This window comes from Pangasianodon hypophthalmus, chromosome 19 (assembly GCF_027358585.1).
Source record: "Pangasianodon hypophthalmus isolate fPanHyp1 chromosome 19, fPanHyp1.pri, whole genome shotgun sequence".
Lineage (NCBI taxonomy): Eukaryota > Metazoa > Chordata > Actinopteri > Siluriformes > Pangasiidae > Pangasianodon > Pangasianodon hypophthalmus.
This window is the reverse complement of record NC_069728.1, coordinates 8,692,067-8,715,408: the sequence shown is the minus strand read 5'-3', so window position 1 is coordinate 8,715,408 and position 23,342 is coordinate 8,692,067. Positions and strand designations below refer to the sequence as shown.

The 23,342-nt window shown below is 38.2% G+C and overlaps 1 protein-coding gene across 4 annotated transcripts in view; it reads left to right on the top strand.

Moving 5' to 3' along the window:
• The window catches only part of daam1b (dishevelled associated activator of morphogenesis 1b), a 71,939-nt gene that overhangs the window by 43,401 nt on the left and 5,196 nt on the right, over positions 1 to 23,342 (top strand). For 3 of the 4 annotated variants that reach the window (XM_053242006.1, XM_053242007.1, XM_026944437.3), the window contains exons 3-22: positions 651 to 740; positions 8,238 to 8,309; positions 9,645 to 9,739; positions 10,044 to 10,377; positions 10,497 to 10,607; positions 10,947 to 11,050; positions 11,147 to 11,213; positions 11,300 to 11,417; positions 11,682 to 11,820; positions 11,948 to 12,006; positions 12,116 to 12,303; positions 12,440 to 12,748; positions 13,891 to 13,998; positions 15,077 to 15,106; positions 15,304 to 15,401; positions 18,930 to 19,014; positions 19,215 to 19,321; positions 21,547 to 21,635; positions 22,153 to 22,321; positions 22,509 to 22,616. In XM_053242006.1, the coding sequence (XP_053097981.1) occupies positions 651 to 740; positions 8,238 to 8,309; positions 9,645 to 9,739; positions 10,044 to 10,377; positions 10,497 to 10,607; positions 10,947 to 11,050; positions 11,147 to 11,213; positions 11,300 to 11,417; positions 11,682 to 11,820; positions 11,948 to 12,006; positions 12,116 to 12,303; positions 12,440 to 12,748; positions 13,891 to 13,998; positions 15,077 to 15,106; positions 15,304 to 15,401; positions 18,930 to 19,014; positions 19,215 to 19,321; positions 21,547 to 21,635; positions 22,153 to 22,321; positions 22,509 to 22,616 (2,480 nt within the window). The remainder of the gene's footprint in view (positions 1 to 650; positions 741 to 8,237; positions 8,310 to 9,644; positions 9,740 to 10,043; positions 10,378 to 10,496; positions 10,608 to 10,946; positions 11,051 to 11,146; positions 11,214 to 11,299; positions 11,418 to 11,681; positions 11,821 to 11,947; positions 12,007 to 12,115; positions 12,304 to 12,439; positions 12,749 to 13,890; positions 13,999 to 15,076; positions 15,107 to 15,303; positions 15,402 to 18,929; positions 19,015 to 19,214; positions 19,322 to 21,546; positions 21,636 to 22,152; positions 22,322 to 22,508; positions 22,617 to 23,342) is intronic. The other variant, XM_053242008.1, reaches the window with a different exon arrangement.

The following is a 23,342-nucleotide window of genomic DNA, read 5'->3' as shown; positions in this document are numbered from 1 at the left end:
TAAGTGTGGTTCCACTGATTTCCATGCATTACTAAGCACATATTTAATCAGAGTGCCTCTCATTTTGTTTTCATTACAGTCAGAGCAATGGTGTAAATATTACATGTTATATTACATATATGTAGGAGACTGCTTGCCGCCAATGGCAATCGCGAAAATACAGCAGGATGGTGAATTTTTAAAGCAAAAAAAAAACCTTAACTGTACATTTTTGAGATAATCCTTTTATAAATCTGTTGTGAAATGTCCACATGGCTGAGGTTTTTCTCTGTTTCTCTGTTAATATATCGATTGGCTCATCTGACATGTTATTTTGGAGAAAAAAATGGTTGGCATATTTTTAAGTAATAACTAGTATATGCTGATGTTAAATTGCAGAACCCCTACACAGAAATACATAAAGGTTGGTAGATCTGGTAATGTAATATAATCGGAGTAAACAGGACTGGATACGGTGGCAGTGTGATATCACGTAGAGACATTATTAATAATAAATCATTATTTCACACAAGTCAAAATCATCAACCGTATATTTATCAATAAATCAATTACGGGGACATTCTACTTGTATTTTACGGAATTTTTTAGGATAGAAAGAAAGAATGACACTTATTGATGTATGTAAACACTGACACTTTGTCTTATTCCAGGATGAGCTGGATCTCACAGAGAAGCACAGAGAGGCCATGTTTGCATTGCCTGCAGAAAAGAAATGGCAAATCTACTGCAGCAAAAAGAAGGTGAGAACAGCTCTGTGCAGATGTGTGTCTATGTGTAAGATAAATGGAAAAAATGAAAACTGTTTTCTAAACATGTATGCTTTTGATTGATCTGTACTACATGATGAGAAGTTCATATTCATTTCAGATGAACTCAGTGCTCAGAGTTTTTTTAATTAGTCAAATGTGGCCACTTTTCCTCCAAGGCCAGCATGCTGATAGAGCTCCATCTACATAATGTGTTTTTATGGTCAGCCTTTGTATACATTAAGCCTGTTTTCTGTTTTCTGAAAAGGGAAAGCACAAAAAGGCCCTTAAGAGGTCCTCTTGTATCCATTTTAAATGCTAATGTATTATCCAATTAAAAAGTGACCATGGGAGAGCATGTTTTGCAGAATGTAGCTTTTCTATAAAGTGTTCTTTTGAGAATTCAAGAGCTACACCACAATCCCTAGATAGTGAGAACATGGAATTTTGGTCAGTCTTTGCCACTTTTCACACATAGTTAATATGTGTGTGCCCAGCCCTTCTTTCACATTGCATTTGCTGTGCTGTTCACTTTGTTTCTCAGCGAGCGAGGCATCTGCAACAAGACATGCCCATTTCTTATCACCTTCTATCAACCTGTACAAGTGGAAAAGTTCAGTGTATTGTAATGATAAAACTAAATAACGTCTAGGCTTTGTCTTGTTACATCACGAGTTAGCAAAACTCCCGCATTTCGTTTTCCTAATGAACTCGACATGTACTTTGGAGGTGGGCGCAAAATGCAGTTGCAGTATGCCGCTAATCTGTGTAAGCAGAAGATTATCAACCTCTGACAGATTAACATCAGATTCAGCAGTCAGCTTCACTAGAAATCTATCTTTAGTTTGTCCAACTGGATGAACGTCTGGAGAAGAATCATTCTAAGTTATGTACTATGAGAGCACAACAGTGGGATTGAGTTTTCTCTGTCTTTTATGCCTAAATGTGAAAAATGATTTTTATAAGTAATCGCAGTATGTCATGCTTAACTTTGGAGACTAAAAGTAGCTGGCATCAGGTTGGCTTCCAGCAATCTTGGTGTTTTAGCCTCAAAAGCCCTGTCTCGTGACTCTGACACACAAATAAGAACAACCAGGTATTACTAACCTGTCTATGATCTAGAAGGAATGCAGTGAGTGTGAGGGAAACCATGTGTGAACAAAAGAGCTTGCTCATTCTTTGTCTGCTTCTGATTTGTTCACGAGATTTCTCATTCCCAGCAGGAAGGTGAATCATTGTTATCTGCACAGACTTTGCTGCTAGTGATTTTTTTTATTTTTTTGAGGTGTTGTAGATTCACAACAGAGACAATGGTTAATTTGCTACCTGTAGATGTTTAATAAATCCTGCTTGATAAATTTCAGACAGTGTGGTATTTACTTAGCCAAGCTACACATGCTGTGTCCCAATTACAGACCTAATTACTTATTGCCCTGGGTCTTTGGAACTAAAAAAGGTACAGAGATTGTACCTAAAATAGGCTAACCAACGTTCTTGTAGTTTCTATGCAAAGAACAATTTTTTTTTCTGTCCTCCTGTTTTATTTGGAATGCACTGCAAGACAAATCTAACCATAGGCACAAATCAGCCAATTCTGCTTTTCCTGTAAATTAATCTGGTGCATTGCTAGTTCAGCATAATCCCCCAGAGCTTGGTTTATAAGGATAGATGGATTTTCAGAGTAGAAGTGGACAGTTGTTGGGAGACAGGTCTGGCAGTGTAGCATCAATACTGTTGACTCAGCAGAGTGGCCAGCCCAAAAGAGCAAAGACTTGGCATTGCCTCAGTTTGGAAGAGCGGGGGTGGCTGAGAGGGCATACAGGAAACATTTCCTAGTCCAAGACAAACAGGAAGATCTCTCTGCAGGTGCAGCATTTGTTTCTCAAAGAGGGTGCAGATCCATGTCTGGGCTGCCAAGTTGGGAATTCGACTGAAGGGAAAAAACCTTCTTTTCCTTATTTCCTTTTTCTGTTGCCCACCACTTCTCTCCCACATCATTAAACCTGGTTCATTCAGAAGCAGGAATGTTTGGAGAGGCTTGGAGCCATTCTCCCGATAGTGTCACAGAGCTAATGACAGCCGGTTTGTGCCAGCTCTGGTTCTGGAGCAGGATGAATGGGCTGAGTGTTTGCATTGGCCCCAGACCTGAATTCAACACAGTGCAGGAAGTCATGACAGAATTGACCTTTCTTCCCACTATGTGATTCCAATGGTGCAGGCTTTCCTTTGCAGCTTAGTAATACTCTTAGACTAGAATTAAATGGGTATGACTGCAAAGGTTATTATGTGACTCACATCATACTTTGAGCAAAACATGAGTCACTTAATCTTGTTGTATTTGTACAATGATAGAGAAGGTATTTGTATTTAACCCAATTCTTCTCAAAACATACATTTTTTGAAAAAAAAAGTGACTTTTTCCTGGTTTTGATGTCACTAAAAGAAACAGATTTAAATATGCACTACAGCAGAAACTGAATACAAGTGATTCAGAATGAACAGATACTGTTCTAAACAGATATGTATAGGAGGCATTTTTTCCTTTGTGTGCTTGTCAAACTTATCTTCTGGTTGATGGTAGTGGCAGAGCTCCACACCCAAGCTTTTTTCTCCTGGCCTTGATCTTCCATGTAAGATGCTTGTCTGCTGGCTGTGCATTGAGCCCAGCAGTTTATCTGCTTTCGTCAGTGGCAGGGAAGTTTGCTCTGCTCTGCTTCTGTAACTCTGCACTTTTTGGTGCCATCGTTCTTAACCCCTGTGTATCACGTTGTGGCTGTGCTCACTTTGTGTGACGCTTGTGCAAATATGATTTCAGTTTAGCATTTCTTATTTAAAACATTCCACCCGTCACTTCCCAGCAGAGCCACTGCTCCAAATAGCCCACACAGATCATGCGCTGTGCACAGATAAGCATATATCTGTTGGGGTTTCCCAAGTTTATTTGATTAATTTAAAAAATTTGAACTCGTATGAATGTTGTGCATGTTTTTTTTTTCCAATCATTATTAAATGAAAATATCAAAATATACTATAATTAATTTTTTTGTTATGTCATGTTAATGAAACATTACTTTGTTTCCCAGCAGCCCTGTTGCTTGGGGCATAGTGGTAGGGTCCACATCTAATTAAATAAAAAAAAAAAAAAAAAAAATACAGTTATTTATAGCACTAAACAGATATAGATTATTGCTTTACACTCCTTGTGTGCACATATCCACATATGCCCACTTTCCCCCCTTTTTTTTTTTTTTTTTAATAAATGACCACTTATTTAGCCCACCCACTCACAGGGTGAGTGCTAATAAGATGTGAGGAACACACCTAAAGATTAAAAAGTGTTGTTGTCAGTTAAGAAGCAGGAATGAAATCTCAGTTTTTAGTCAGTTTCAGCTTAACAGTTTGTTCAGCACATTTCAGCCCAGACACACAGCACCATTAGTAATGAGACAGCTAGCTAGCTAGGCTAGTTACCTCTTTGCTAATGTATTTTCTAATTCCACACACACTGTGTCAGTAATGGCCTCAGTATTAGCTTCATAGTGATTATATATCTCACATGCAGCTTTGATTAAAAGCACTATCACTCTGTGAAGATGACTAGCCACCCTGAATTACATTAGCTAGCAAGCTTCACTGTGTAAAATTTCTGCAGTCTTTGTTGTGAACTTGGTGTGTTGTCTTTTTATTTTTCAATACCTGGTTTCACGATCAGCCTGAGACTGTATATAGGTTATGAAGATGCTATATTTGCTACACTTATTTAGGTTTTTCTTTAGTTATACACAATTTGCTAATGATAGTGTGTTTTGTGTATATCAATATATTAAAAAAAAGTCTGCTAAATACAACCTGGTTATATCTAAAGAGTTAAAATGCATGAAAATGGATGAATTGTGAATTAATTGTAACATTTATTACAATTAGACTTCAAAGAAAACTAACTAAATTAACTAAATTAACTAAAAACCAGTGTTCAGTATGGACCTGGTAACTGAATGCCCTCCTGGACTTGAAGGCCCTAAAATTCTACCTCCTTTAACTTCTCTATGAAGGACAAAGGCTATTTTAATTTTTGTCCACAGCCCTTTTTGCTGACGTTTCTCCTTGTCGTGTCAGTGATTATTCAGCCTCCTGGTCCCACTGCAGTTAGGTGTGCACGCTGCTCCTGGATCTAGGCCATGGCTGAATGTATCAGCTGTCCTTGCCCTGGCCAGGGAGGATTAAGAAAGTTTTGAGGCTGATCTTGCTCTCCTTATTTGGGTCCTTTGTGGGGGTGATAAGTAGATGTAATCAGAGCTTTTACATCCCTCTCTAATTAAATGATTTATGTTGTGACAAATCTTTTTCAGCTCACAGTTGTGCTCTGGACTGATGAGATCATAAAGCCTTGGCTTTGGGGAAAAAAAAGCTGCTTAAAGAAACTTTAGATCACTGTGATATACCTGAAGTATTTATTGTGTAATTATTGAAGTTTAACCTTTGCTATTTTTAACTTGGTTGTTAACTTGAATGGTAAAGTTGCATGTTCTTATCCTGTGCCATTTCTCTTCTTCTTGCTTGGTTTGTAATGTTGGTTATGACAGAACAAGTGGTCTTCACTGTCATATATTCTGTTCCCCAGAGATACAAGCTGGAAGCCAAGTTCTTATACTGTCAGTGCTGCATGCACTTGTTTAGCCCAAGTTTCTTGGCCAGCTGGCCAAGGAATACAATGGCTCAACACAAAGATCCACATTGTGATAGACCAGACAGTGAGGAGATGGAATGAACAGTCCATATTTTCTCTTGAAGGATTACTCATTGAATGTTTGAAATACAGTTCATCAAACATACAGCTGTACATAAGCCAAGATCTCTAAACATGGTGTGTTCAGTATGGACGTTTGCTGTAGTCAGCTTATTTTCCCAGAAACACTGGTATGTTCCACATCATATTAAATGTTTGCTTTTAAGCCTTCCATGATTAGTCTGTTATTTACTTGAACTATATTCAAGCGCACCCCGCCTTTGAAATGCAGGGTTAAATGGTTAATACTTCAAATTAATCACAAGCATGCAATTACATTGATTTATAGCTATTGGCACAAGCTTTTGGCTAAGCTATCTTGTCTTTTGAATTGTTTCATCTCTTGTTTTGTCTGAATATCCATCACTCTGGGAGGAATTAGCCAAATATTTTGATCCTTGCTTGAGTTTTTGACCTCTGGTAGTCATCATACAAATGCTAGAAAGGATTTTGCCAAGTGGAAAATTAAGATCTCCCGCATTCAGTTCCAATGCTGGGTGTGGATTAGGCAGGTGCAGGAGGGTGTCTGGGGTGCTCTGTGCCTTTGGCTTATATCCCAGCATGCCTCCTGTCTCCCCTAACATGCCCACCAGCTGGCTGGCACTGTTCCCCAGAGACCTAGTAGAGCTGGGGTGTGAAGTGGTCTTGTGCTGTCTGCAGATTCTCCAGCACCATGCCAGGATTCTCCCCTCCAGCCTGCTCAAAGAGCATGATATTAATTAAGAGCTAGCTGAACTGCATGGAGGAGAGGAGTGGGTTTTTGACTGCCCTTCTGTCTGCTCTGATAGTGGTCTTTAATCTTCTTGCTTTTGGATAGGGAAGTGTTTTCATACTTCACCAGCCCCAGTACAGTTTGTTTCTTCTCTCTGAAAATGTTTCACCCTGGCTTTGTGATTGTTTTGAAGCCTCACATTTCAGCCATACAGTGTTTTATTATTGCAGTATTGCAATCACATTTTATATTGTGTTCTGTTAGCATTTTAACCGATCTTGGATGATAAAGATTTTTTTTCCCCTGCTGGTCATTTGTTGAATCTACTTGAATCAAATTAATATAGACTAACATTTAACTATAGTTTTATCCATTTGCTTTAATGTAAGTCAAGGTTTACCACAAAGGAAATTTCTTGGAAAACATTTGGAATATGCTATTTTGTCCATATCATCCACTCATAATTGCCAGAACAATAAAAAAGTGTTTCTAGCTTGTGTATACATTACTGCTACATTACTGCAGTGCTGGTTGTATCTCTCTGATGAGGTGTTGGGCACTGTTCCTAAAACATGACTGCTAGAGAACTACACCTGCAAACTGTGCTGGCCTTGCTGTTGTATTTCTGCAGCAGTTGTTAAGTGATGTATTACACTGATGTACCATATGGCCAAAAGTTTGTAGACACCTGACCATCACACCCATATGAGGATCTTCCTCAAACTGTTACCACAAATTTGGAAGCACACAATTGTCTAGAATGTCTTTGTATGCTGTAGCATTAAGATTACCTTTCACTGGAACTAAGGGCCCCAAAGATGTTCCAGCATGACTGTATTCCTGTGCACAAAGTGCGGTCCAAAAAGACATGGTGTGTCAAGGTTGGAGTGGAAGAACTTGAGTGACCTGCACAGAGCCTTGCCTTCAACCTCCCTGAACACCATTAAGAGGAAATGGAACACTGACTGTGTGGCATCAGTGCCCGTCCTCACTAATGCTCTTGTGGCTGAATGAGCACAAATCCCCACAGCCACTCTCCAAGATCCAGTGGAAAGCCTTCCCAGAAGAGTGGAGGCTGTTTGAGCAGCAAATGAGGGACCAACTCCACAAACCATCCATGGTTTTTTTTGAAAAATTCAAAATTCAAATAAAATTCAACATTGAAATAAAATACCTTACAAGTGGCATGAATTAGATTATATTGTTAAACGGTAAGAGACTGACTGAAAATTCTCCCCAGTGTTGGTGACAAACATTTGTTTCACAAACAGTTGTTTCACCATACAATGACTATTGCACTGGTTTAAATTATTTTCCACTCATACAAATTTCTCCAAGGCTAATTCCCACTGTTCGGGCCAAAACACAATATGTCATTCCTAATAACATTCCCAAGTCAATGCATTCTCACACAGTGCATTCACATTATATGGATGCATCTTCCTACATTCCCCAAGTTGCATTTTCTTTGGGCAAGGACTAGGGCTGGGCAATATATAATGATAATGATATAATATCAATATTGTGATCAATTATGGCACAATACGCTTTACTGAGATATTGTGGGTATTGTGATTAATATTTTTATTATCTTTTTATTAATATTTAGCAGTCTGAAAAATAAATAATAAATAAAAATAATTACTAGAAGCAGCTGATTTAATGTTAAAATTGTAAAATGTTACTTTTTAATACAAATAATTTAAATAATGTTATATTTATTATAATTCTCTAGAATTTTTATAAATATAAAAAATAAAAACATTTATTTTTGTAGACATTAAATAAAAAGGTTTATTTTTAATGCAACACTGTTGTTTTGCTGGCAGTTTGTTTGTAAACCTAAACATTGTGATATATCGTGATATTCAGAACATTGTGATAGAACATTCACATAACATTGTGAGAGAAATGTCTATGGGTAATACTGATAATATTGAGATACAAGTTTTATCCATACCAATGTGCAGATGTTCTGTATCTGTTTTTCCAGGAACAAGAAGAGAATAAAGGTGCTACTAGCTGGCCTGAGTACTACATCGACCAGCTCAATTCAATGGCAGCTGTAAGTACATCACAGCACAATCTAAACTTGGACCTGTTTTTATGCAGTTCATTGAATGATGGCTTTTACGCATTTTCCGCTGTATTTTCCATGCTTTTTACCAAGACCCAATTCCATTTACACTCTGGTCCACCTGAAAGTAGTGGTCTGGGTTCTCTTCAAGTGAAATCTGGTGTGGACTGCAGCATGTGGGAAATGATCCACTCCCGGGGTTGAACTTGTCATGTTACTTCTCATTCGAAGCTTCCCACCTCATGTTGAGGTCTGTCGATAGAACAGGTTCCCTCTTGATACATCAGCTGTAATAATAAAAAAAACCATTTAACTGGAACAGTTAAAAAACACTAAGTACTAAATACTTCAGTAATACTTCAGTAAAGAAAAGAAGTAAAGAATCACTAATTAAATTAATAGGCAATTACTAAAAAATCAATGGGTTTTCCCCATTATTAAAAAAAAAGTTTTTTGAGTGCAGTAGAAAGGAATTTTTGTGCATCATAAAATGATGACACCCTCCCCCAAACCCTCCAGCAATGGATCCCGGGTACAGACTTCGGTTCAGGCCAAGTGTAAAAGCGCCCTAAGTTACACTCCTTCATTGCTTTATTATCCTCCTTCACCTCAGGCTAAGGAGTTCTTTCTAAATTTGTCTGGCCCTTACAGTCTTCTGTTTTTTTGGCCAAGTTTGAAGCTATCTTACTATTTAAAAATAAACCTACTCAGAAATTGTCTGTTTGAGCAGATTAGAAATGGGGATTTGAGGCCACAGGGAAAAAAAGCAGTGAGTCAAAAAACAAAAAAAGTGAATTAGCTGATAATAATTTTGTTCTCCGCCAATCATAATGCAGTGGCCTCTAAACCCAGAGGCTTTGTTTTGGGTTAAAATATCACCGTGATGTGTGGCTTGGCAACTCAGGGAGGCTTTTGGAAAAGACCCGAGATGGTAAAGTGATATCAGAGTGATACCTAAACCAGGGGAAATCTCTAACAGGCCAACCTCCATCATAGACCTGGACAGAACCTGCTGCACTTGCCCATAAACCACAAGCCTCAATAGATGTTGTGTTCACAGAGTAATTTTCTAACTCTGCCAAAATGGATAGTCTTTCCATCATGCACTAACATTTGCCTTTATGATTAGCCTGCTGTAGTTTTCTTTCCACTGCTTGGAATACAGCTATTAATGTGTATTGTTGTACACTCCAATTTTTATATTGTGTTTCACTTATTTGTTTTAAGACCTTGCAAATGGGGATTTGATCATGTCTGATTGTGTAGACAAATCATATTTTGGCAATCTTCCAGGCCTATAGCAAATTTCCTTTTACTCCACAGAGGAAGACTCTTCTGGCTCTGGAGAAGGAGGAGGAAGAGGAACGCAACAAGACCATAGAAAGCCTCAAAACTGCACTGCGGACACAACCTATGAGGTCTGCACCCATTACTGTGGTAGAAATAATAAACATGGATCATTTTACATACAGGACATTTGAAATATGAAATGATTAACTTGGTGTATGATAGTTATTGAGTTTCACTGATGATAAACCAAGCTTATAATAACTGTTGCTAGAGAGTAAAGTGAGTTTTTGACCTTTGTTGGCCTCAGCTTGACTGGCATTTAACAAAAAAACTTGAGGAATACATGCATTTAATTACTGACCCTTTGACCTCTGGCTTAGGTCATCACCATTTTTTTTCCTGCTCAACATGGACTTTATTGTTTTATTGCAGGTTTGTCACTCGTTTTATAGACCTGGATGGTCTTACCTGCATCCTGAACTTTCTGAAGAGTATGGACTATGAGACCACAGAGTCCCAAATTCACACATCCCTCATTGGCTGCATCAAAGCACTGATGAACAACTCACAGGGCCGAGCTCATGTGCTTTCTCACCCCGAGAGCATTAACATCATTGCCCAGAGCCTGGCCACTGAGAACATCAAGACCAAGGTGGCAGTGCTGGAGATCATGGGAGCTGTGTGTCTGGTGCCCGGAGGTCATAAGAAGGTTCTAGAAGCTATGCTGCACTACCAGAGGTTTGCTTGTGAACGGACACGGTTTCAGGTGGGCCATGTTGGAATTTTGTAGCTTCTTGTTTTTCAGTCCATTTGTACTGGAAGCAGGATAAATGGCATGATGCTGTATTTACTTACACATCATTTAACTGGTTATCCTCTATGTAGATGCTTCTAAATGATCTGGACCGAAGTACAGGGCGGTACAGGGATGAGGTTAGCTTGAAAACGGCCATCATGTCCTTCATTAATGCTGTTCTGAGCCAGGGAGCTGGAGAGGTGAGACAATTGAATTATACACCTTAAGTAACACATCTGTGAGTTTTTTTATGTTTAGATAACTGACTCTATCACACGTTATGCTCGTTAGGGCTGAGTAATACAACCGTATAATACTAAGGTCATGATAAATGATGTGACGGTACATTTTTTGAGATATTGCAGGTGTCATCCGTATTTTTATTGATTACAAGCTCTGACTGTTACATATTGTGTATTGCAGAAATGTCTTCATGTAATATTTTTGTCATATCTTGCCAAATGTCAAGATTTGTCTATAATACACTTCCTATACAATTTGCTTATATAACTTTTGCCCAACATATTTTTAACCCATAGACCAGTCTTGAGTTCAGGGTACATTTGAGATACGAGTTCCTCATGTTGGGGATTCAGCCAGTCATCGATAAACTCAGGTCACATGAAAACTCTACATTAGACCGGTAAGGTTCATGTGTAAATTCTAACTTTGAATCACTTTTATTACAGTGCTTCTGGTTTCTCATCACAGCTCTGTGTCTTGCATTTTAATTCTTTAGGCATTTGGATTACTTTGAAATGCTAAGAAATGATGATGAACTGACTTTATCCAGACGCTTTGACAGTGTAAGTGGACACAGTGACCATTTCTGCTTTTCCTAATAATGGTTTGCTGATGTGTAATGCGTATTACTGATTTTTTCTGCTTTTAGATACATGTAGACACTAAAAGTGCAAGCCAGGTGTTTGACCTCATACGCAAGAAGATGACTCACACAGATGCATACCCGCACTTTATGTCCATACTGCACCACTGCCTGCTCATGCCATGTGAGCATTTCTTTCTTGCTTCTTTCTTTTTTCTCTCTCTTGCTTCTTTCTCTTTTTTCTGCCTACATACCTTTCTTCCTTCCTTCTCTCTTCCCTCTCTTCCACTTCTTTACCTTCTCCTTTTCCATTTGCTTGTCCTTCTTTACATTCTCCTATTCCTTTTTCATCCTTACCTTCTCCTTTTCCACTTTCCATTTCAAAAATAATATATCATAATAGTTTTCATGTCTCGATCGATGGTAATACAGTTATATATTGCTGCAGATAAGAGGAGCGGGAACACAGTGCAGTACTGGCTGCTTCTTGACCGCATTGTCCAACAGATGGTCCTCCAGAATGACAAAGGTCATGACCCTGATGTCACTCCTTTAGAAAACTTTAATGTCAAGAATGTCGTTAGAATGTGAGTTTTGTTTTTTCTATTTTAAGCTTTTTACCTTTTTTTTTTTTAATCTTACATGTATATTCGATATCTGCAATTTTTCTCCTATGATGTGATCCAGTGATCTAAGCTTCACTATTTGTTTTAGGCTTGTCAATGAAAATGAGGTCAAACAGTGGAAAGAGCAGGCTGAAAAGATGCGGAAAGGTCTGTAACCTAGGGTTTATGAACAGTTTCTCTTTTTTTCAAAATATTTTCTGTCAGAGGTGCCAGAATTATTTAAAGACAATTAGTTTTTTGGCCTTACTCTTGGCAGACCACCACGAGCTCCAGCAGAAGTTAGAGAAGAAGGAGCGAGAATGTGATGCCAAGTCCCAAGAGAAAGATGAAATGATGCAGACACTCAACAAGATGAAGGAGAAGCTTGAGAAAGAGACAGGAGAACATCGACTGGTTAAGCAGCAAGTGGCAGAGCTTAGTGCCCGCCTACATGATCTCAGCACGGTATACAGATCTCATCCTATCAGTAGTTTTCAATCTAATCTATTGTATTTATTGCATCCACAGTACACACAATTCAACTATTAATTTTACTACCTGGAACACCTTGAACTAATGTAGATTTATTTTCTTTCTATAGAGGCAAGTAGCTGCTGTACCTGGTGGTCCCCCAGTCATCCCTGGACCCCCAGGTGGGCCTCTCTCCCCCCCACTACCTCCTGCACCCCCAGGAGGAATGATGCCACCACCTCCACCTCCACCCTCTGGTGCCATGATGCCCCCACCACCACCTCCTCCACCTGGCGGCCCTCCACCTCTCCCTGGACGCCCTGCTCTTGGTGGACCACCGCCTCCTCCAGGAGCCCCTATAGGTCCAGCTCTCAAGAAGAAGAATATTCCCCAGCCATCAAATCCACTGAAGTCCTTCAACTGGTCCAAGTTGCCTGAGGTGAGGCTACCTGAGTCATTTGGACCAGGGGTTCTCAAGCATTTTGCAGCTAGGTACCCCTTTAACAGTAAAATAAATTCCATGGACCCCTTCAGCACATATATATTTTATTAATCTAATCCAGCTATTCAGATATTAGGCCCATTATTTAAATTCGTACAATAATATTCTGGCTTTTTATTAGACCCATGGAGCTTTTTATTCCTGAACTTTCCACTGACAGAACACATTATGTCCAATGTTATTGACATTGTTTGTAGGGCTTTGTGTTTTTTGAGCTTTGGATTAAACCCATTCATTTGAAGTGACCAGTCAAACAGGCTAATAACTATAAGAACTCAATCATAAATGTAACAGCATTGATAATGGTGGGTTGTGCTTCACAGACCCCCTCTCTTTGAAAACTGCTGATCTAAACTCTCAGTAAAGGACGGGTCAGTTATTCTAAATACACGTTATTTACACTATATGACCAAAAGTGTGTGGACACCTGACCCCATATGTGGACTTTCCACAAGCTGTTGCCACAAAGTTGGAAGCACACAGTTGTCTTGAATGTCTTTATATGCGGTATCATTACAATTTCCCTTCACTGAAACAAAGAGGCCCAAACCTGTCCCAGCATGATAATGCCCCTGTGCACAAAGCGAGCTCCATGAAGACATGGTTTACCGAGTTTGGTGTGGAAGAACTCAAGTGTCCTGCACAGATCCCCAAACTCTACCACTCTGAATACCTTTGGGATGAACTGCAATGCCGACTGTGCCCAAGACCTCCTCACCCAGCAGCAGTGCCTGACCTCACTAATGCTCTTGTGGCTGAATCTGCAAATTTCCATAGCCATGCTACAAAATATAGTGGAAAGCCTTCCCTGAAGCGTGGAGGTTATTATAACAGCAAAGGGGGACTAAATCTGGAATAGGATGTTCAAAAAGCACATTTGGATGTGTTGGTCAGTTGTCTACAAATTTTTTGGCCATGTGTGTATTATAAATGCATGGAATGGTCCTGTTCTCTTAACCCTCTTGCTGTAATTATCCCAGAAGGAGAAAATAGAGGCTGAATAATATGATTAATACAGTATTTTGTTGTTGTAGTAAAGCACCATAGTCACTTGTGTAAACTTGTTCTCATTCCTGCAGAGTAAATTGGAGGGCACAGTGTGGGCTGAAGTTGATGACAGCAAGGTTTTCAAAATCTTAGACCTGGAAGACATTGAGAAGACCTTCTCAGCGTACCAGAGACAACAGGTTACTAAAAAGAGGACTATCTGTCCATCTCTCTTTCATTCAGGGAAAAATGAGAAAGCATTTGCAGTTACTCATGCATGAGTATGTGATTTTAATGCTCGAGTTGTTTGCTGTGCTAGCCAACAAAGTATTACAGAGCATGGAGATATAATTCTCCTGTTTTTACAATGGATAGTTGTCTTCATGATGTTATCAGGCAAAACAGAAAGGTTCTTAATGGAAAATATTCTCTGCTAGTTCTTCTGGTAGACTTCTGCTATGCTTATTTGCTTTTGAAAAATCTGGACATGCATACCAAACCAATGGAACCCTTTTGTTTTGTTATGGCCAGTTGAGCTGCAGTATGCTTTATTTATTTATTTTTTCTAAAGACCATGATTAAGCTACACTGTACATTAATTTGATCAACTGTCTATTAATAACTAATGCAAATCCATATGCTATATGCTGTGTCTGAAACTATGCCCTATTCACTAGAAAATGCACTTTAATATCCAAAAACATATCAAAAACAATGTAACCTAGCAGCTATATAATACCCATAATGCATTGCATAATTTGGTCTGATTTTCACACACCGTCATTGAGGAACATCAATGTTCCCATCAGCCTTCCTACAAACATAAGTAACAGATCAATTGGTTTTGTAAAGTATAGTCACATGTCCTGTGTTATGCAGTGTACTGTGACTACTGTATTCAGTCACATATTCTATTCTCTATAATATCATTGTACATAGTGCTCCTGCTTTTCTAATGTAGGGAATAGTGGCTAAGGTACTATTTCGAACACAGCAATTGTCTAGCGAGTTACATTCCATTAGGTTCGCTTTATCAGTAATGCACTGTAATTGTGTGTGATTCATAGTAGAAATGATAAATGTTAAGATTAGATATTTATAAAAAAAAAATGCATGAAGCTGACTGTGAACCCCATCATGCACTTCTGCTTTTGTGCATCCTCTCAATCATCATCAATCTCATCTCTTCCACTAGTCTATTTTTATTTGGCTGAATTCACAAATCACCGCTCTTTCTAACTTGTGCTGCATCTACTTTGCTTCTTGCTTGCGTTTTAGGACTTCTTTATGGTCAATAACAGCAAACAGGTAGGTGTTACTCCAAAGAAATCAATTTCTTTTGATTAAATGTTACTTGATCAGTGCTTGATATCCTGCTAAAAGCATAAATTAATGCATACATTAACAACCATTTCTCAGCATCTAAAGTTAAGTTGTACTGTTGTTGTGCAAAGTCTCATGTGTGTTATGGAAAACGTCTAATATACCTGTCATTGTTACTGCAGAAAGAGGCCGAGGACGATACTCTGAGCTCAAAGAAAGTCAAAGAGCTCTCTGTCATAGATGGTCGACGGGCACAAAACTGCAATATCCTGCTCTCACGGTGAGTGATGCTTTTAGCCTTGGCTGTGAGTTTAACTTACAATGCAATGTCTCCGGAACCTTCTGGCTTCCAGACATGAGGTCATATCCTGTATGTAAAACTCACACTTGATTTTATTGTGTCTCTTTTATGGTTCCATGGAAACACCTTGCCTCTGCTCTGTTATTTCCTGTTGAAGAAAGACTCATTTGCTAGTTCCTTTACTGATACGGGAGTGTTTTCCTTTTTTAAATTGTTGAGCAGTTTAAACGTTTGCCCAATAAATGAATGGGAAAATTACCTCAGCATCAAGAAATTCTGTATTTATATTTTTGTCATCTTGTTCACACAGAGACATCATTTATTAGATAATCGTTTCTGCCAAGAGTGATATTTGAGCTTTTGATGAGGAGTAATGTTGGCTAACTTTCATATCCCCTGGAGCTACATTAATACAATGTTTTCTTGTGATCACAAGGACTGTCTTATGCGGTTTCATATCAGAATATTTTAGCTGCATAAAATGAATTTTAAAGGTTTACACACACACACACATTGACTCTCTGAGTGGTGTTAATGGATTGAAGGCCTTGGTCATGTTTAAAAGAAGACCTTTAACAGCTGTTCTAACACTGAAAATGGAAAAGCTCTCAGCATTACCTCTTGATTTCATTTGTAATTGTACGTATGCCTCATCAATCTCTATATGACAGAAGAAAAGCACACGTGGATGAAAGATGTGTGAAGGTGGAACCCATTCATTTAGCTTCTTTTGGTAAAATTTCAGAACAGACTTAGTTTATTCATAGTTTGCCTCTACCCTTTGATGCATTTATATAGGTGTGACTGGATCATGAGAATGAGCTGGACTCGCATGCTTGTTTCATTCAAAGTGTTAAACTTTTACAGAGTTGCCTCAGAGTGATTTACACTTTGGCAAAGTGTAACTTAGGCTTCTACTAAACGAGTCAACTTTCTCAGAGCAAGAGTACAGGTCTGGGATTACTTTCTCCCCTTTATGCTCAATTATTGATACTTGGATATGTTGGATCAGCACTGTAAGTGGTTTAACACATTATGATCATTCATTATTTTTCAAGCAAAAACTTCTGGTTGTCACTCAGAAATGGCTTGTGGTGTGAGAAACTAAAGCCATGAAAGTGCAACAGTTGGCTGCCCTCAGATTTATGAAAGCTCACTAATTGAATGTGGTTTGGCTTCATCTGGAAGCAGGAGATTTACTCTCAAGAGTGTGTTTAAGTATGTCTGACTCAAATCAGATGAAACAAACCAAAATGGCACTTAGCATTTCCAGTCAGCCTTTTTTAAGGAGAGAAGGATCCCACATCAAGGAGAGGTTTTACACAAATGGGACGGATTGATTAGATTGTACCAGTAGAAAGTGGGATTATGGAGTATACATGTGTGCATGTTTGTGCTATTATACTGCACATTACTAAAAGGAGAGCAGATGAACAAAGATATGTAGCAGACTTTACTGTTTATTGACTGTTTATTACTGTTTAATGAAAGTCTGCTTACAGAGCACATCACCATGTTAATGATTAGATGTGATTTTCATAAATGTTAAATAACAGCACTTTTGTTAGTCTGTTTATAATTAGACTTAGATTATGTGGAACGTCTGCCACATAAAAACCTGTGAATTCGTGGTTACTATGGAAACAATATGAGTAAAGAAATATTAGATAAAATATAGGCATATTAATGAATTACTACATTAGTTGTTTATTGGTAGTGTTTCTTAAGACAAATAATCAACATGCTTGCATTTTTGGCTGTCCAGTCTGTAATGAATGTTTAAAAAGTGTGGTTGAATTCACTGCCTGTTGTCACAGAGACTACATTTTCTACAGAGATTTGAACAGATTAGGCCATTTGTTATTCCTGAAGTGTCATTCATAGTGTCCATGTAGTTAAACTGAAGATATCCTACTAAGGAAATAGGCACCAGAGGAAGATGAATAGTGCTCTATTCATCTTCATGTTGAATGTTGAATGAAATTTATTAGGAAATTGTGTCTAAGCCTTCCAGATTAGGTCTTGGTTACTAATATTTATTGAAACTTTGATTAACTGCTCAAAGCATCAACAAAATAAGGACGAGTAGCTTGTAATGGCAACACAGTTTCATGCCATGTGGATTTGTGTATGCACATTTCATCATTAGGAAAGATTTTTGTAAAGCTTAATGCGCCTTGAACATTTATGTGCTTAAGGCCATCAGAGATATATTTAGATTAGCATTCCTTTGAGGTAAGAGTAATCAATGACTTGATGGAAGTGAAATAAACGAGTATGCAGTCTTTCGAGAAGCCCAAATACATTTTTTTCTGTTATGCGTTACCCCCCTGAAGTTTATTTATTTATCTAGAAAAGCACATCTCCACGTGGTGTAAGAGGAATAAAACATAATCAGCCAACACTAACATATTTTTATTCATTAAAGAATAAACATCATTTTTATCTATTTAGATATTTTTGTCTTTTGAAGTTAATAAGACAGAAAAAAGGCAAGGTTTTAATCCTGTTTACTGTCAAGCTTTGATTCTGTGGAACATCTGCAATGCAAGTCCCTGTGAATTAGCTGTTACTATATAAATGATACCATATTAGAATGAATGCTTTAATATAAGCCTGTGATTTGCCTTGCAGCCAGAACTACTGTCAGAGCTGCTGTTATAGCAAATTAATTAATACCTTCTGTCTAGTTAGGTTTGAGAATTTAACAGCGCTATGGTAAAAAGCATGATCTGGAGGTATTCCACATCCTGTTGGTGGTTCAACATCTTCCTCTTTCTCCGTCTCTGGCAGAGGAACTGAGAGTGCTGTCCAATCCAGATCTCAGGCCTGTCAAACACCTGTTGTGTTTGGCACGTTCACACATGAAGCTAACCCAATAACAGCAGCACTCCTCATGCTGACTATGAGCAGTGTGTAGTCTAGCAGGACTGGCTGTGCTGATGTATGTTCCTCTATACTCTTGTGATAGCATGGAACTATTTCGTGATATCATTTTCTTTAATAAGAATCATGCAGTCTTCAATGGAAGTCTTCTCACTTTAAGAATTCTGTATGTATACTAGCAGCATTGCTCCACAGGTACTAACAGAGCAGTTCTATCCAGTCATTGTGGTTAATGGGCATAATCAAGTGAGAGCCGTAATGCAATACAGATGCCAAACCATAATTATGAACATTGATTCATTATATGTGACATGAACTCACCTGAGGGGAAATTTGATACCTTTTCTGATTTCTTTTACTCCAAACATGAACTGAAAATTATTCTGGGAATTGAGGTTGTGGTTGGAACAAATACTTATGGGTAACCGTGATAAAGAACAGGCATCATTGCTTTATGCCAATGGGGCATGTGTTTGGTTTTGGACTACAAACAACAGGATTTGAGTGGTCTAGACTCAGATCTGTACTTTAAACATGGACATTTGCTTGGCTTTATTATGACTTCACTATCAGTGATTCATTCATGCCTGGCTGGTTTCTGTTTCCTGTCATTTTATTCAGCTTGAAACTCTCCAATGAGGAAATAAAGAGGGCTATCATGACTATGGATGAACAGGAAGATCTGCCTAAGGACATGCTCGAGCAGGTATGCACCATGGAAAATTAAACAGAGACCTCTTGCAGAAACAATTTCGTACTTACCCTATTGCTTACAGATTTAGATAATTCACTCTAGACCACAACTTGTAGTGCTTCTAATGAGAAGCGTGTATAATGCTGTGACGAGTTCAGCTTTTGTATGGTAGGGGTGACGTTTACTTATTTTGGAGGCTTTCTGTACCACAGATGTTGAAGTTTATACCAGAGAAGAGTGATGTGGATCTACTGGAGGAACACAAACATGAACTGGACCGGATGGCCAAGGCAGACCGTTTTCTCTATGAGATGAGCAGGTGGGAAAGTTAATATAGTTAACTGTTGTCCACGGTACAGTGATTTGGTCATTAGCATTGAACTGTAAAGTCTGAGGCAATATTGGCTCAAACCACATAACACACATGTTAATGGTTAAATATTAAAACTGATTTCTGACACATAGAACACATGACCAATGCTCAGTTTTACTGCTTTTTGCTTCATTCAGCTAGATTGAGTCCCTTATTAGTCTCTGAATTTCATGGTTTCTGAACCATGTTCCTAGGTAAAGCTATGTCTCAGTTTGGTCATCCAAGTTCAAACATGTTTTTGATTGGATCATTAAAGCATAGGCTGAGTTAATCAGCTCTTGCTTATCACTTCATCATGTCCTCTCCTGAGAGCCAATATGCCAGTGGAAATGAGGCATGATGAAAATCAACACATCAAGTATAGATTTTGAACTGAAATGAACTGCAAATCTGAGGGAAACAGCAACACTGCAGTCTAAAAAAATATAAAAAAAAAAAAAATCAAAAGACTACGCATATGAAAAGATGCCTAGGGGATTAATAAATAACAGGAGCTAACAAAAAGCAACTCAATCATTACCTTATAGTTCGTTAATAATATTTTAATCAGTATAATCATTAGTAAATACTATGCTTAGACTTATTAAACATTTATTGGTCGCCATAATTCATAATTAATATCAATCATATCAATATCAACACTAACTAATAGTTTATGCTCATTAATTAATATTATAACCTTTATATATTAAACATTTGCTTACATTCTAACAAATAATTCTCAATATTTATGAACATTTATGCTTTCTACTGCCATTATAAATGGTTTATTTCTCAAATGGTTTAGACTTTTCAAAAATAGCCATAAATACTGGTGTAATAATAATCCATGAATACTAATTCATTAGTAATTACTATGGTTGATATTATATGTGGAGATTAATAATACAATAGTGTTTCTGTCTTGGAGAATGGGCTGATCTTCCCTCTCTCCATCCCTGAGGCCTACATTCGGAATCCTCACAGATTTAACATGGCAAAAGTTTCAGTTTGGCGCTGAATTGGTGTCATGCTGTTCAGCTCACACTACTGCGTAGTAGAATTCATGATGTTGGCTCATTATGTTGCTGTATATGAATCCAGCCGCTGTAAAAGAGCATTTCTCATCCATGACGGCCACCTGTGACTTTATAGCGCCTTGTATTAATCTAAGAGTCTCACACTGTACCTCACACATGTAGCTTTCATCTGTGAATTCTCATTCCTGTAGCAATAAAGCGAAGGGAATGTCATGTGCCTGGTCTCAGGAGAGTGTTTAGTATTCATATTTGTTGTAACTAAATAAGCATGGTCTCTTTGTATCCACATAACGTTGTCTTGTGTTCTGACTGAGGGAAGTGAATCCAACAAATCTTAAGCAGGTGCCTAGGAAAGGATTAGTTTTAATGATGCCACAGTAAAAGTGCAGTTTATTTGCTTTCCACTCTATGTAGATGTGTGGCCTATGCGTGAGAAAGACAATTGCAACCTCCAGCTAGGAAAAAAAAGCAGAGTCCTGCAGTGTAGTGTTTAATTATAGTTGCCAGGGTGACATCCTTGCACCCTACACAGAAGTGCCGAATGCAACACGGGGGTGCTATGTGCACTGCTTAGGGTCACGATCTGTTTGCTTTTCCTGTAACAATCAGTCATGTCCTTTGCCTTTTATATGTCATTCAAAGCGTGAGATTGAGGGGAGCAAGTGCACAGATCTCCTCTCCCTTTGCTATCAGGGCGTCTCTGCTTGTGCCATTTTATGGTCCAATTCAGTTCTTATTATTTGAAATAAGAATATATCTTTATTTTGTAGTCATAGTAGTTAAGGTTTTTCATCTAGGATTGGTATATTGTGAGTTCAAATACCAGGACAAGACACTTAACATTTGAAGGACATGATTAGATTAGATTATGAAAAGAGTACATTTCACACAGAGAATTGCATAAGCAAATCAATCACTATATATCAATAAATCCACATATCCACCCATCAATACATGTTTAGATCAGTTCTTCAGGAAGTAATTTTTTAATATAAATTCACTATATAGTATATAGTGAATTTATTCATTTTTATTCGTGGACTGATTGAATGAAGGATATATTAAATGATATTTGATGAATATCATATTTTTTCCACTGTAAATGATTGGATACTTCTGCTCTCTTTCTTCTTATTTTGAACTTTTTCACAGAATAAACCATTACCAGCAGAGGCTACAGTCTCTGTACTTCAAGAAGAAGTTTGCAGAGAGAATTGCAGAAATAAAGCCCAAAGTTGAAGGTGTGTGCTTGTCTCTTCATTCCCATATTTGGACACATTTTATGCCTCTGTTTATGATAGGCATTGCTCATCACTTGGATCACTTTTTTTTAAAAAGGACTTTTAAGTTTTAAATTTAAGGAGAGTCTTCAGGGACTTTTTGGTCTTATTAACTTGAGAAAAATGAGGCTGTTGAGGGAACGATTATAAGTGATAACAGAAACGAACTTGTGTCACAGACGTCCCACAATATTAAATGCAACTATTAACAGTAATTATTTTATTCAGTAAATAAAAAAAATGTCTTCAGGCTTTTTTCAGGCTGCATCACACCACCTCATTGTTGATTATTTTCCTATAACAGCACACCCCATTTTGTCTTATTCCTTGCCTAGCCTATTTCAGTAATAGTTCCCTTTGCTTTTTTTTTTTTTTTAACTGTCTAAATACCAAAACAATAGTTATCACATTGAAGTTGTAACAGTTGCAACTGACTGAAAACTAATCCAGTGCACTGAATGAGTGTTTTGTTCTCCAGCTTTAATTAAAGCCTCTAAAGAGGTGCTGCAGAGCCGAAACCTTAAGCAGCTCCTCGAGGTTGTTCTGGCATTCGGAAACTACATGAACAAGGGTCCGAGAGGAAATGCTTATGGTTTTAAAGTGTCCTCGCTCAACAAGATCGCCGATACCAAGTCTAGCATTGACAAGTAAGATATCTTTGACTAAAAAAATATGATCTCTTTTTTTTTAAGCACTGTTTGGAATATAATTGACACATTTCTAACATATATTTCTCAGATGGTTGTAATGTGTTTTAATTTATCCACGTATTCAGCATGACCTTTGCTTGTTATTGTGTGATATTCTAAAGGTCTTTATCTCCATGTTCTATAGGAACATCACTCTTTTACACTACCTGATCACCACCCTAGAGAAGAAGTACCCAAAAGTCATGCAGTTCCAGGAGGACCTCCAGAACGTGCCAGAAGCCGCTAAAGTCAAGTAGGTCTAGAGGCATAAGGGTTAGTGTGCTGAGTTGAGATTTATAACTCCTGTAGGTATACTCACAATAAATGGATTTCGGAAATGGTTTTCTATGGTCTCGTTGCCTTCTTTTTGCTGGGCTCAACTCTACCCATTGCTCACGTATGCAGAGTGAAACAAATTTATGTCTTGAGGAAATGAGGCCCTGGCCTCGGCTCGCGAAGGCGCCGAAATGTGGAAGTGCTCTCGAGAGGTTTAGCAGTGCTGGAGTAATGCGAAGTCACGGCCACCAGAGCAGCGCGAGAATGAAAAGGCTTCCTGGTCAAAAACACCATGGGTTGAGCAGGGATTAAGACCAAATCCTAGCTATTGGACATATGATCCGTGTGAGTTAGAACTTGAATTGTGTCCAGAAAACTTTGAAAAGCTCCATTCTCGCAGCTGTCTTAACTCTTTTGGACTTCATGCTTCATTGAGACCATGCTCTCAGTGTAGATCGAATCATACAAAGTGTGCAAAAAAAAAGCTATTCAGTCATCAGTAGAGCTCTAACCCATGGAGCCAGGGTGACTAATGTGATAACGCATGCTTCTCGAGTGAAGTGGTCACAAGACAGCCCACACTTGATCTCATTTCAGAAACTGGAGAGAGAGCACAGATCATTCAGTGCCTCTCTGTATCAGTTTACCACAGGCAGAATGGCCATTGTGCAAGAGATGATGACACTGTTCTCAGGGACTCGCG